This window comes from Euleptes europaea, chromosome 14, assembly GCF_029931775.1.
Source record: "Euleptes europaea isolate rEulEur1 chromosome 14, rEulEur1.hap1, whole genome shotgun sequence".
Classification (NCBI taxonomy): Eukaryota; Metazoa; Chordata; class Lepidosauria; order Squamata; family Sphaerodactylidae; genus Euleptes; species Euleptes europaea.
Window position 1 is genome coordinate 32,970,181 of NC_079325.1, and position 14,070 is coordinate 32,984,250.

The 14,070-nt window shown below is 45.2% G+C and overlaps 1 protein-coding gene across 1 annotated transcript in view; it reads left to right on the forward strand.

The window, feature by feature from the left end:
• Positions 1–1,656: 1,656 nt before the first annotated feature.
• The window catches only part of SLC4A5 (solute carrier family 4 member 5), a 76,535-nt gene continuing 64,121 nt past the window's right edge, over positions 1,657–14,070 (forward strand). The window contains exons 1-2 of the mRNA XM_056860998.1: positions 1,657–1,749; positions 2,844–3,032. Coding sequence (XP_056716976.1) covers positions 1,671–1,749; positions 2,844–3,032 — 268 coding nt within the window. The 5' untranslated portion in view covers positions 1,657–1,670. The remainder of the gene's footprint in view (positions 1,750–2,843; positions 3,033–14,070) is intronic.

Below are 14,070 nucleotides of genomic sequence, written 5' to 3' on the forward strand. Positions count from 1 at the left end.
CCAATTGCAGTACATTTTGAATTAAGCATCTAGTTTATTACTATTTTAAATGTTTGTGAGTATTCCATCTCTTCAAAGCCATACGATTATTACTACATACATTCACATGTAATCTAGTAAAATACCTCATAGTGTGCAAAGGTACTACGATTAATATTATGATTCAATATAACATCACCAGATCCAGCTCATGATATCACTGGACTACACCCATGATATCATTGTACTCCACCCAATGAGATTGGGGGTTTAAGATGATCAGGACCTGGCAACCCGTCCCTCCTCCTTCTGTATTCTTACGCTCCCTCATAATACAATATCTGGCTATGGGATGGGATGGTTTCCCCACTCCTCCACATGAAGCCAGCTGGGTGACCTTGGGCTAGTCACAGCTCTCTTAGAGCTCTCTCAGCCCCACCTACCTCACAGGGTGTCTGTTGTGGGGAGGGGAAGGGAAGGTGATTGGAAGTCAGTTTGAGTCTTCCTTAAGTGGCAGAGAAAGTTCGCATATAAAAACCAACTCCTCCTCCTCCTCCTCCTTCTTGCCTGCCATTACAGTTTTCAGTTTAATCACAGCTTCTGTGTAATAAACACCCCATTATTCTGGGAGTAAGATACTGCTGCTTAGTAATTTTGCATTCACAAGTAGACTGTGACCTTGTTCTCAAAATCAGCAGGTGAGTTGGCATGCCCATATCTGGACGGTACCAGATATGTACTGTTTTTTAACCCTAGGGATGCCCACCTCCAGGTGGGACCTGGGAATCCCCCAGAAATACAGCTCATCGCCAGACTTCAGAGATCTGTTTCCCTGGATAAAATGCTTGCTTTAGAGGGTGGAGTCTATAGCATTGTACCCCACTGAGGTCTCTGCCCTCCTCTGGGAGGGAAAGGACCTCAGAAGGATATAATGCCACTGAGTCAACCCTCCAAATCAGCCATTTTCTCCAGGGGAACAGATCTCTGTATTCTGAAGATCAGTCGTTGTAATTCTGGGAGATCTTCAGGCCCCATCTGGAAGTTGGCAAACCTGGGGGAGCAGTGACATACATACTAGAGCTCTTTGAAATCTACAGACTATGGGTAGGAGGAAGCTTGGCATAGGATAGCAAGAATCCCTGGAATATATCAATGCAAGCTTCAATCCTTCCTCAAGGTTAGACCATCACCACCCTTTGCCCTATAGGGCTAGGAGTAGGGTTGCCAACCTCCAGGTACTAGCTGGAGATCTCCTGCTATTACAACTGATCTCCAGCTGATAGAGATCAGTTCACCTGGAGAAAATGACCACTTTGACCATTGCACTCTATGGCATTGAAGTCCCTCCTTTCCCCAAACCCCGCCCACCTCAGGCTCCACCCCCAAAACCTCCCATTGGTGGCAAAAAGGGACCTGGCAACCCTAGCTAGGAAGTGGGGAATAGGCTTGGGTGCCGGGAATGGGGGCAATCCAGGAAGAGTTTGACCACTTTCTATCAAGATGAAGAAGCTCCCATACCCTGCTGGGCATGTGGAATCGGGATGAAAAATCCACCAGCCCGAGTCATGACTCTACTGGTTGGGCTATATTGCCTCTATTTTCTTGGCTGAAAGCCGAACACATGGGGGCCTTTGGAAGCCAGAGAGCACTTCAACAGGGTCTCTTCTTTGCAGTCTCTTAGAGCTCCTAACATGGCAATGATGGACGAGGATGACGGCATGAGCGAGAGGAGCCTCGGAGCCTCCAGAATGAGATATGATGACGAAGAAGGTAAGGATGCCGCTTCTGTTGGCAGCATCAGTGGCAAAGACCAATACACAGAGAGCCAAAGTGCATGTGCCTTTGGGTGTGGTACAGCTCTTTAGTTTTGCATGCAAATACATTTGTCCAAGTAATGACCCTGTGCTTGTACAGCAGGGGACTACCTTTAACTTTTCCCTAATAATATAATTGTGTGCCTTCAAGTTGCAACTGACTAATGGTGAACCCAGGACCACAGGGTTTTCGAGGCAAGAGATGAGCAGAGGTGGTTTGCCATTGCCTTCCTGTGCACTGGTTTAAGAGAGCCAGCGTGGTGTAGTGGTTAAGAGTGGTGGTTTGGAGCGGTGGACTCTGATCTGGAGAACCGAGTTTGATTCCCCACTCCTCCACATGAGCAGTGGACACTAACCTGGTGAACTGGATTTGTTTCCCCACTCCTACACATGAAGCCTGCTGAGTAACCTTGGGCTGGTCACAGCTCTTAGAGCTCTCTCAGCCTCACCCTACCTCACAGGGTGTCTGTTGTGGGGAGGGGGAGGGAAGGCGATTGTAAGCCGGTTTGATTCTTCCGTAAGTGGTAGAGAAAGTTGGCATATAAAAACCAACTCTTCTTCAAATCACTGCAACTGCATGTAGCTGCTTCACACAGTTTCCCATGCTGACTTACACCTGTTTCAGCCAGCAAAACTGTATCTACTGTAACATGTGGGTCACACCCAAGTGCACTTATTTCCTAAGACTCATGCTACATTCCACTGAAATCAGTGTGCTTACAACTGAGGAAATGTCTACATGCTCACGATGCAAACCATGCCTGGTGAGAACCCTGAGAATCAAAAGTATCTCTCTAGTATCAGAGGAGCATGCCTATTATATTTGGTGCTGTGGAACACAGGCAGGATGGTGTTGCTGCAGTTGTCTTGTTTGGGGGCTTCCTAGAGGCACCTGGTTGGCTGCTGTGTGAACAGACTGCTGGACTTGATGGGCCTTGGTCTGATCCAGCAGGGCCTTTCTTATGTTCTTAAAAGACCCCAAATGATGGTTTCTGAATGCTTGCCATGTCTACCCCCTTCTTTGTACTGTACGTTTTCTCTCCCTCGCAGACTACCATTCCATCTACATTGGGGTGCCAGAGCCACGTGGCTACAGGAGAAAAAGACGCAGGAGGAGGTCCTCGTCCAGTCGAAACGGTGAAACGGAAAGCCACTATGAGAGGCAGGACCGATCAGATACGGATGAAGGAGGAGGGAGGATTAGCTATGAGAATGGAAACGGCAGTGCCAGCATGACCAGTGAGTAAGAAAGGAAAGAAAGGGTAGGGTTATTGTTGTAACACCAACTGTATATCCTATGTTTTACAAAGTCCCTGCCCCAAGGAGCTTACAATCTCAATATCGACAGGAAGGACAGCAAATGACTATGACTCATTGTGGCCTGCGATTTTTAAAATCATTCTGATTCCCGTATCCTTTCTCATGCACTTCCCTTGGAAAGGTGAGGCTTGCTACTTCCACACAGAAAATATTATATAGTGAAGTGGACCAAAAATTACTCAAAACCAACTGTCTACTATAAGGCAAGACCACCTATAGGTCAATCTTTCATAGATCACCCTTGGCAATCCATATCACATTGTTGTTAAACACACACACAACCCAGATCAAGACAATATTTTCTTCGTGCCAAGACAGACAGACGCCTGCTTGAAATCTTGAAGTAGAAGGCAGACATTGGGAGGGAAAATGCTTTTTTTGGGGTGGGGGGGAGAGAACAACAGAAAAACAGCATCTGATTTGCCAGTTTCATGCCATTCAAATGTTGGCATTGAAAAGTGACTGGGCCAGCCCTATTCTTGGCCAACAGAGAATGGTTCACTGCAATCTATTTCCTGCACCCTGGACATTAAGCTCCTTAGCAAAGCTTAGCATTTTGCATACCAAATATACTTGTCTGCTTTCCCTGGTGCTCTCAGTACAGACCTTTGGGTGAGTTTTACCAAATCATTTTAACGCAATGCCTGTTATTTGAATGGGTGGGGCCAGACAGGGGTTGTATATTACAGGGACCTTCAGAAGGGGGGCAGTCTGTTCTCTGCAAAGGGATATATTGCATCTACCCCCCTCTCCTATGGGGCTTCTTCTAAGTGCCAGAGGGACAAAGGGGCCAGTTTTGTTCCCAGTACAAACAAGTACTGAAATGCAACAAGTCTGTGTTTTCCATAGGAAGTAATGGTGACATTCATGGAAGGAAGTACAGGGACAAATCTTATTGGTGCTGTGCCAAATATTCATCCATTCCCATTTTCACTGTGAAATTAGTGCTTTCAAGGACTCTGAAAGATTTTCCAAAACCCTCATGAATTGCTGAGAATAGTCACCTTTTCCACACCAACTGGTTGCCAATCTTTTCCTAATATTTATACCCCACTTTTCTGCCCAGTGCAGACCTAAAGTTAGGGTTTCCAGCTCCAGGTTGGGAAATACCTGGAGATTTTGGGGGTGGAGCCTGAGGAGGGCAGGGTTTGGGGACGGGAGGGACTTCAACGGGGTACAATGCCATCGAGTCCATCTTTCAAAGTGGCCATTTTCTCCAGGGAAACTGATCTCTGTTGCCTGGAGATCAGTTATAATCTCCAACCACCACCTGGAGGTTAGCAACCCTACCCAAAATGGATTCCACCATTGTTCTCCCCTCCTCCATTTTCTTCTCACAACAACAACCCTATGACTTAGCTGAGGCCGCCCAATGAGCTTCCGAGGCAAAGTGGGGCTCTGAACCAGGCTGTCCCAGGTCATAGTCCAATACTATACTATGCTTGCTGTCTGATATGCTGCTTTGGTCTTCTCCTTTCATTGAGGGATCCATCATCCAAGCATGTGGCCAAAAAAATGTAGCCAATCAGATTCATCTCCCTGCAAAAATAATTGAAAGGAAACAAAGCCGATTGAGAGTGAGGGCAAGGGAGATTGGTTATGCTAGCCAATCTGGAATGTGAGAAAAAAGCCTATTTACGGCAGTGCTTCAAGATGAACATTTTTGTCTCTTTTGCCATTTTCAAATCCTGAAAATATTACAAAATCCTTTGAAGGTCAGATTTCCCCTTTTAGCGCAGACTTAAAGCCTATCATTTTATCCAACCTGTACTGGATATAATGTAACCAACGCTTGCTCTTTTTTCTACTTCTTTGTAACATCCAAACAAAGAATGTGGAAGTCCCACATTGGATGTTACCACAGCAAGTAGGAAGTGTGAATCATTTGCACTCTCCCCTACTCACCCGCTGCTATGTTTGATAATGTCCAAGCCATGTTGCAAGAAACTAATTTCTCACAAAAGTGAAACAAATACAGCTCTCCAACAAATATTCTTCAACAAGTCGGACTTCGCACCACAGTGAGTCACTCCTAGTTTGCTTAAAAACCAACCTGGAAAATCCACTAAAGATAGGGTTGCCAGGTCCCTCTTCACCACCAGGGGGAGGTTTTTGGGGTGAAGCCTGAGGAGGCTGGGGTTCAGGGAGGGGAGGGAATTCAATGCCATAGAATCCAATGGCCAAAGTGGCCATTTACTCCAGGTGAACTGATCTCTATCGGCTGGAGATCAGTTGTAATAGAGGGAGATCTCCAGCTAGTAACTGGAGGTTGGTAACCCTAACCAAAGACCATACTGCCTTCAGGGCTGGTCAAGGACCCTGGGAAAATTTGGAGTGAATTCAACCCATTTAAAAGTGCCCTAAATCCAGAGCTGTATCTGAAGGGAATTGTTTGTGTTAGTTTGTCTGATTTGCATGGTGTTGTTGAAGGTCTTTTAGTGGCGTCTTCTGCTCTATGGGATTGCTTTTGTCATTCTGATTGAGGAAGAGATTATATATACTTTGTTAAAACTTCTCTAGTTTCCACCTTCACTGCCTATCTCTCTTCTCTTCTCCCCCTCCTTCTCGTTCTCTCTCTCCCCCCTCTATCCCTCTTGCACACAAAATCTTTTCCCCCACACACGGGGAGAGTCACCAATGGGCCCACGTCTCACTCTTGTTGATTTGGTAACTTCACGTCATGAGAGCAGAGGGCAAAGCCAAGCGATTCATATGCCCTATAATCTGCTCATTAAGCTGTAGAGTTTTAACAAGGCAGAGTGGACAAAATAAGTCAGAGGGTCTTAGGTTTGCTGCTGCCGTTGCTTTGGTTGGCTTTGGTTGTGGGTCGCCGTGAACATTCCTTCCGGCAAAAGAAAATGGGGGAGAGACTCCAAACGTTTCCAGGTAAGGCACCATTCCACATATTTCCAGGCTGTTGAGATTTGAAAAGGACTTGGAGGGGGAGATTGCTATGTTCTGGGCGAAGGTTTATGCAAAAGGAGCTACTTAACATTGTGTGCTGTGGAATCTGATTTGCCTCTGAAAATGAAGTATTGTCGGAGAGGAATGAAGGGCTATCATTTCACCTAGTACCTCATGTGGTTCACGACCCTGCTGTTGGTTTGTCTGTTATGGCACTGTGTAAAAAGGCTGCATAGGGAAGATCCATTCATTGCCTCTGAAGAAGTGGCTGAAAACTTATGCTGGAATAAAGTTAGTTAGCCTCTAAGGTGTTACAAGATTCTTCTCACAAAGAGGGGATGGGGACTGTCCAGCTGAGGTTAGGTGACAGATCCAACTGAACTAGGTCGCAGTTGCTCTCTTTCTCCATCTCCAGTGTTTAGAATGTAGCTTATGAGAGCACAGAGGAATGAGGTGGGGTGATAGGTCTAAAATTGATAGGAAAGGGACATTTTGGAAGCTGCAGGGATGGAAAACTAGCCCAAACAGAAATTTTGTAGAGACTCTAGTGGGCACCAGGCAATTGCCATGAGGCGCAAAAACTTTGGAAGGTGGGATAAGGAAAAGACTTTCTATCACAATATGAAGATGGCTTCCAAAAGGCAGATTTGCACAATGACCCAGGAGTAAAACTGAGTAGTATTTGGCATCAATACACTTGTCAATGTAATATCCAATGAGGATTCTTGATTTGTGGGTGTGAATTTGCAGGTGGCTTTTCTCCCTTCGATAAAATAGATTCACAATTTTTGCTCCAAATATTAATTAGTTAAAGGAGCATTATATCTTTCATTAGATTGGAAGCTATGGAAAGAAGGCAAAAAAAAAATCTGTATTTATGAATGAAAGAAAGCATGTACATTTAGAACACTTGGAGTGTTGACATTTATAGGCATGAGGTAGAAACTGAGGGGCAGATTTCTTTCACTATACCATGTCTTAATTCCAGCTGAGAAGTTCCAGTTGCTGCTGCATATAGCATGCATTTCTCTAGCTACGGCAGGAAAAAGAAAGCAAAATCATGTGAAATGTCATCACCTAGAGATGCTGTTGTCTGAGGATGTGTTGAAAAGTTTACATTATACTAATCAATCTACCAAGCACTATCTTTTTAAAGGAGCTTTGTATCTCCTGTTCCCAACAGAAAATAATATGGTATGTGAATATACACATGTAAAGATTAAAAGAGACAGATTCCAGTGGCACCTCAAAGTTGGGTTGCCAACTTCCAGGTATTAGCAGGAGAACTGCTATCACAACTGATCTCCAGCTATGGTTGCCAACTGCCAGGTAGTAGCAGGAGATCTCCTGCTAATTCAACTGATCTCCAGCCGATAGAGATCAGATCACCTGGAGGAAAATGGGCGCTTTGGCAATTGGACTCTATGGCATTGAATTCCCTCCCCTCCCCAAACCCCGCCCTCCTCACGCTCTGACCCCAAAACCTCCCGCCGGTGGCGAAGAGGCACCTGGCAACCCTATCTCCAGCTGATACAGTTCACCTGGAGAAAATGGCCACTTTGGTATTTGGGCTCTATGGCATCAATGTCCCTCCCCTCCCCAAACCCACCCTCCTCAGGCTCCGCCCCAAAAATCTCCAGGTATTTACCAACCCGGAGCTGGCAACTCTACCTTAAAGGGCTAACAAACACGTTGTGGCCTTTGGGGAGTGGGGTAAATTGAAGCCTACTTCATTCACCTAATGAAGTGGACAGAAGAAGTGGGGGTGTATGAACACATGAGTTGAGGTACAGCAGAAGGGAAAAACAAGTTAAGATGAGCGACTGAAAGAATATATCCTGATAGGTGAGATATGATACATGGAAGCCAGACACAATCCGTGTTGAAAGGTAGTTGTATTGGTCCGAAGCAAACAAAATCAGTTGATCCTCATAAATGGTATTACATGGCTTTTTTTTTTCTCCTTTTGGGGGGATAATTATTGTTAGCAAGCAATTGTAACACCAAACTGAGGGGCTATTGTTTTTATAGTGAGAGAGAACTATGCACAATTTGCATTTGTTCTGCAAGACGTTGTGTCCAATTTGTTACTGAATTCTCATGTTGTTGAAAAGTGTGGCTTCTGCAAGGTCAGAAACAGAATGAACAGAGAAACTGCAATTCACCTCCACTGGTTTCTCCATAAAAAAAATGCTCCTATTCAGTTTCTTATGTATGAGCAAATATGCAAGAGATTAAAAATGCAGCCTTACCAGAAAAAGTAGATGACCATTTTTAAAACCTTAGTTACCAGTGCATTTTGGTTTGTTACTGTGACTGGATGTAGTTTTTTACACCTCTTCCAGTCACAAGGCCCAATTCACACATGCAGCCTCTAGTATGGTGGCTAGGGTTGTCAGGTCCCTCTTCACCACCAGCGGGAGGTTTGGGGGGCAGAGCCTGAGGAGGGCAGGGTTCAGGGAGGGGAGGTATTTCAATGCCATAGAGTCCAATTGCCAAAGTGGTCATTTTCTCCAAGTGAACTGATCAGCTAGAGATCAGTTGTAATAACAGGAGATCTCCAGCTAGTACCTGGAGGTTGGCCTGGAGAGAATGAAGGCTCAGTGCTGTATAGATGATGGAAAAGATCCAAACAGCACTACAAGGTAATATAAACACAAGATAAATTTATAAAGGTGCAGGTAAGTGCAAGGAGTGAACATATGTACAAAAATTAAGGGAAACACAATCAGGTTTTTTTTTAAAACAATTAGCATAAATAGTCCAGCAAGATATGCAATATGACAAAAGAAATTGTCCAATGGATCACATAAAAACAATATAGCTGTCCATGAAAGACTTTCCTGTACTTCTCGGTAGCTGGACACAAAATGTCAAAAATGAGGACCACAGTGAGGAGGTGCCAGAAGAGGTGCCCGGACGTGTCGTCTAGATCATGCACACGTTTCGCACATGGCTTCATCAGCTACACATATCAGAAAAGTTTATAACAATCATATCAATTTCAAAGAGGGACCGAGAGGATTTCTATATAGGTCTCCAAAGCATATGATATGTGTAGCTGATGAAGCCATGTGCGAAACGTGTGCATGATCTAGACGACACGTCTGGGCACCTCTTCTGGCACCTCCTCGCTGTGGTCCTCATTTTTGACATTTTGTGTCCAGCTACCGAGAAGTACAGGAAAGTCTTTCATGGACAGCTATATTGTTTTTATGTGATCCATTGGACAATTTCTTTTGTCATATTGCATATCTTGCTGGACTATTTATGCTAATTGTTTTTAAAAAAACTGATTGTGTTTTCCTTAATTTTTGTACATATGTTCACTCCTTGCACTTACCTGCACCTTTATAAATTTATCTTGTGTTTATATTACCTTGTAGTGCTGTTTGGATCTTTTCCAGTACCTGGAGGTTGGCAACCCTAATGGCGGCAGCTTTGAAGCACATCCATGACAAGAGGTGTGTCCTGAGTGGGTCCTTGTTCAGCATCTGGTGGTTTTGCTATGAACAGCACTTCTCTCAATTTTGCAAATTAGAGCTAAAGATAGCTATAGTAAGGGCAGTTCAGCAGACAAAGTTGCTGGGGAAAGATATGGGAGTATTTTAAAGCATCTGGTCACAATAATTGGAGAGAATGTTTTAGTCTGAGGATGGCAAAGTGTTTGGCTGAATTGTATCCTGGAAATGGTTTCCTCTTTCGAGTCCCCCTAGGGCTACAGTTTTAGTTGCCAAACTTCCCCATTTGCGCAAGGAATGGTAACATCTGGCCTTGTAGCTCCTGGATCTTTGCTGCAGCAATTTCTCTCCTTTCCAAAATATCACAGAGCACTCATTTTTCTGCAGCCGAGACTGAGGTTCTACCTGTGAACACTTACATTGCCATGGTGGATGGGTCATTCCCACTGGTAGAACAATTGTCCCAAGGTAACATGCGATTCATCTCTAAGATGCTCTTATTTTATTCAGTAGTATATATGGTCCAGGCTAGCTCCATCTCATCAGATCTTGGAAGCAAAGCAAGGTAATTCCTAGTTGCTTCATAGAGGACTTTAGAAGCCATCCGTGCCTTTAAATAGTCAGTGTGGTGATATACCAGAAGGTTGGCTTATTTTTTTTAAGCACCTATAGCAGAGGTATCAAACTCATTTGTTAGGAGGGCCGGATATGACATAAATGTCACTTGCTTGGGCCAGGCCATGAGAAAGAAAGAAAGAAAGAAAGAAAGAAAGAAAGAAAGAAAGAAAGAAAGAAAGAAAGAAAGAAAGAAAGAAAGAAAGAAAGAAAGAAAGAAAGAAAGAGAGAGAGAGAGAAAAAGAGAGAGAGAGAAAAAGAGAGAGAGAGAAAAAGAGAGAGAGAGAGAAAAAGAGAGAGAGAGAAAAAGAGAGAGAGAGTGACAGAAAAAGAGGAAGAAAAGAGAAAAGCCTCCCACACACACACCCGGCCAGCCCAGAGGCTCCGCGGCCCAGCACAGCTGCGGCAAAGACACCCACCCACCCCCGGCTGCCCCAGAGGATCCACGGCCCAGAGCAGCAGCAGCAAAGTGGCCCCCACCCCAGTGGCCCCACGGGACGGATAAAAGCCCTCCGGGGGGGGGCGCATGTTTAACACCCCTGACCTAAAGGCTTCATTTATTGCTCTCTGAATATACCTTGTAGCATGGAAGAAGCTCCTCTAGTGCAGTTAGGGGGATCAAAAATTGAACATTTCATCATACTTCCAGTTCCTTGAATGCTGGCTTGGACATTTTACGTCACCTTGCCCCCCAAACTGGAACCTTTTTTTTTTCCTGGAGAGTTTGCGAACATTATCATGCAATCCTCCATCCTCTGGCTTTCCCCTGCCTTGCTATGATCTTTCCCAAGCTAACTTTGATATGATCTTCCAGAAACTTCACAGTTAAAATGGGTTTGCTCACCATGTGGTGGGATGATGTTGATTTTTAGACCTCCCCGCCCACATCGGTGCCGTTTCCCCTCGGTATCACCACAGGCCCACCATGTCTCTCCTCCCACCGCCACCAGCAGAGACATTTGCAGACACAACAGGAGTGTACTCCGTATTTTCCTTGGTATCCCCTCATGCCCACCACCAGAAAGCTTTTAAAAATATTCATAGTTGCTCTATTGTCATAGCATCATGTCACTATAGTAATATAATTACTACAGACTTTTTAAAAAAGCTCTTCAGTGGCACAGAGGTAGGGAAAGAGAGGTATGAAGATGCAGTGGTTACACTGTTGGACTAGGATGTGGGAGACCCAGATTCACATCCCCACTCTACCACCAAGCTAGCTGGTAGGGTTGCCAACCTCCAGGTACCAGCTGGAGATCTGTGTAAGGCAGCTTCATGTGTGTTCATGTGTTATTGGGGAGGGGCTGTGGCTCAGAGGTAAAGCATCTGCTTGGCATGCAGAAGGTCCCAGGTTCAGTCCCCTGCATCTCCAGTTAAAGGGACTAGGCAGATAGGTGATGTGAAAGACCTCTGCCTGAGACCCTGGAGAGCTGCTGCCGGTCTGAGTAGACAATACTGACTTCGATGGACCAAGGGTCTGATTCAGTATAAGGCAGCTTCATGTGTTTACAACTGATCTCCAGCCAACAGAGATCAGTTCACCTGGATAAAATGGCCGCTTTGGCAATTGGACTCTATGGCATTGAAGTCCCTCCCCTCCCCAAACCCCACCCTCCTCAGGCTCCACCCCAAAACCTCCTGCCGGTGGCAAAGAGGGACCTGGAAAACCTACTGGCTAGGTGACCTTGGGTCATTCACTTTCTCTCAGCCTAACCCTACCTCACAGGGTTGTTGGGAGGGTAAAATGGAAGAGAGGAGACTGCTGTGTGGTGCCATGAGCTCCCTGGAGAAAGGGCAGGACAAAAGCTTAATAAAGAAATCGATTTGTAGAAGCAATCAGTGCTTAGCAGGGCATCATTGCCACATTGATGCAGCCTTGGTAATGGAATGTTATCCCCCCCCCCGTGCCCCCCCAAAAATTCATTTTATACCTGGAAAACACAGTCAGGCTTCAGCAGCCAAGCTTGCTTGACCAAAGAGAGTGAAAGGTCCCTTAGGTGAATACATACCAAGAATTCTCTAGGGTCGGTTCCTGCCCTCCGCTATTCAATGAAGCCCTATCAATGTTGCCTTAGCAAATGACTCTTTGTTTTGCCTGGGTGATCCCAGTCAGAGACGCAATACAAACAGGGCTTCCTGAGAGGAAAGACCTGTAAAATGACCCTAAATCATCCATTCACACAATATTGAATGATGGAGCTTCCTGTGGGCTAGAGAAAGGACTGTGCCTCGAGGATCCCGGCAAAGCTGCATGGGCCAAGATTATGGGCTGCGCGTAGACAGATCGGCTTAGGCTTTAAGCTGGGGGAAAGAAAGGGAAAGAAAAACCCTTCTTTTCTATTTAAATGTCCCCCTTTGTTTTTTGTTTCCTTCGGTGGCTGCCTATTCTCTTTCTTTTTTGCAAATGCACAGCGGTTGAAATAGTGACAGGCAGCTAAAATGCCGGTTAACAAGCTAAACTTCTGGAACTGATAGGAAAGAGGGGGGCTGGCCTTGGTATTTAACTGAAAGATAAGTAAAAACTTAGTTATTATGATCACTCCGATTTTGCCTTTCCTCCAAACTAGACATTTTGATGCAAATCTACTGGGGAGACTTTGTTTCCAACCAGTTCATTTCATACAGTAAAGCCTATTTAGTTTAAGGGAAGAAAACATGATTTGACAAAAAACAAAAACAAAACTTAATCTTGTCCAAAGGTTATTGTCAGAGAGGAGGCATAACCACATTGTTACACATCCTTCACAGTATTTGTACAATATGGAAATGTTATTAAGTGTGAAATAGCAACTGAAGGAATATTCTGTCTAGGGGAGCTTTTTCATTTGGCTTGCAAAATTATTGAAGCCAAAACTGTGCAGTGACCTGTATCATTAAGATTTAGGGTGGTTTTTTTCATCATGCATGGAAAGCCTTTAATTTTCTTGGGGTTTCTCCAGATAGGTTATCATCAGTCCAAACTAAGTGATGCACACAGCATTGTGGAGAAGTGCACAATGGGGTCCTTGGACCCAAACGGCAATATTGTATACAGTCAATTTGCAGCTGGATGGTGACTCTGCTACCCACTTGCAATTTGTTGCTGATGATCTGGTGATGGATGGTTTGAGTTTAGCCCGGAAGGCACCTCAGCCACACATGGTAGTGGTGATATATGAACACATGAAGCTGCCTTCTACTGAATCAGACCCTGGGTCCATCAAAGTCAGTATTGTCTACTTAGACAAGGAGCGGCTCTCCAGGGTCTCAGGGCTGAGGTCTTTCACATCACCTACTTGCCTAGTCCCTTTAACTGGAGATGCCAGGGATTGAACTTGGGGCCTTCTGCATGCCAAGCAGATGCTCTACCACTGAGCCATGGCCCCTCCCCACCTTCCAGTGCAACCAAACTACTAAAGCAGGGATGGGAGAGGACAGGAGCCGCCTGCATGAATGTCCTGTTGAGCTACTGGGGTCCAATGAAGGACCCCAAGAATCTTCTCCAGCATAGTCTGCTCATCTTTGGGAGCATCCACATGACATCATGCCCAATCCAGGCACAATTTGTGTGGCTCTTATATTTTCCCCAATCCACTGGATTAAAGAAAAACCTCCATTGAAGCATGGTCATTGGGGAAACCTCAGGATTAGGGTTGCCAGGTGCCTCTTCACCACTGGCGGGAGGTTTTTGAGGCAGAGCCTGAGGAGGGTGGGGTTTGGGGAGGGGAGGGACTTCAATGCCATAGAGTCCAATGGCCAAAACTGCCATTTTTCTCCAGGTGAACTGATCTCTGTCGGCTGGAGATCAGCTGTAATAACAGGAGATCCCCAGCCACCACCTGGAGGTTGGCAACCCTACTCTGAATGGCTGCAGGTGGAGCCTCCATGGATGCTCTGGCCACAGCCAATCTGAGCAGGAGGCAGAACTAAACCTTCAAAAAGGCGGCACTAATTTCTGTATCACATCAAGAAAACAAAAGTAATGACTACAGGAGAAT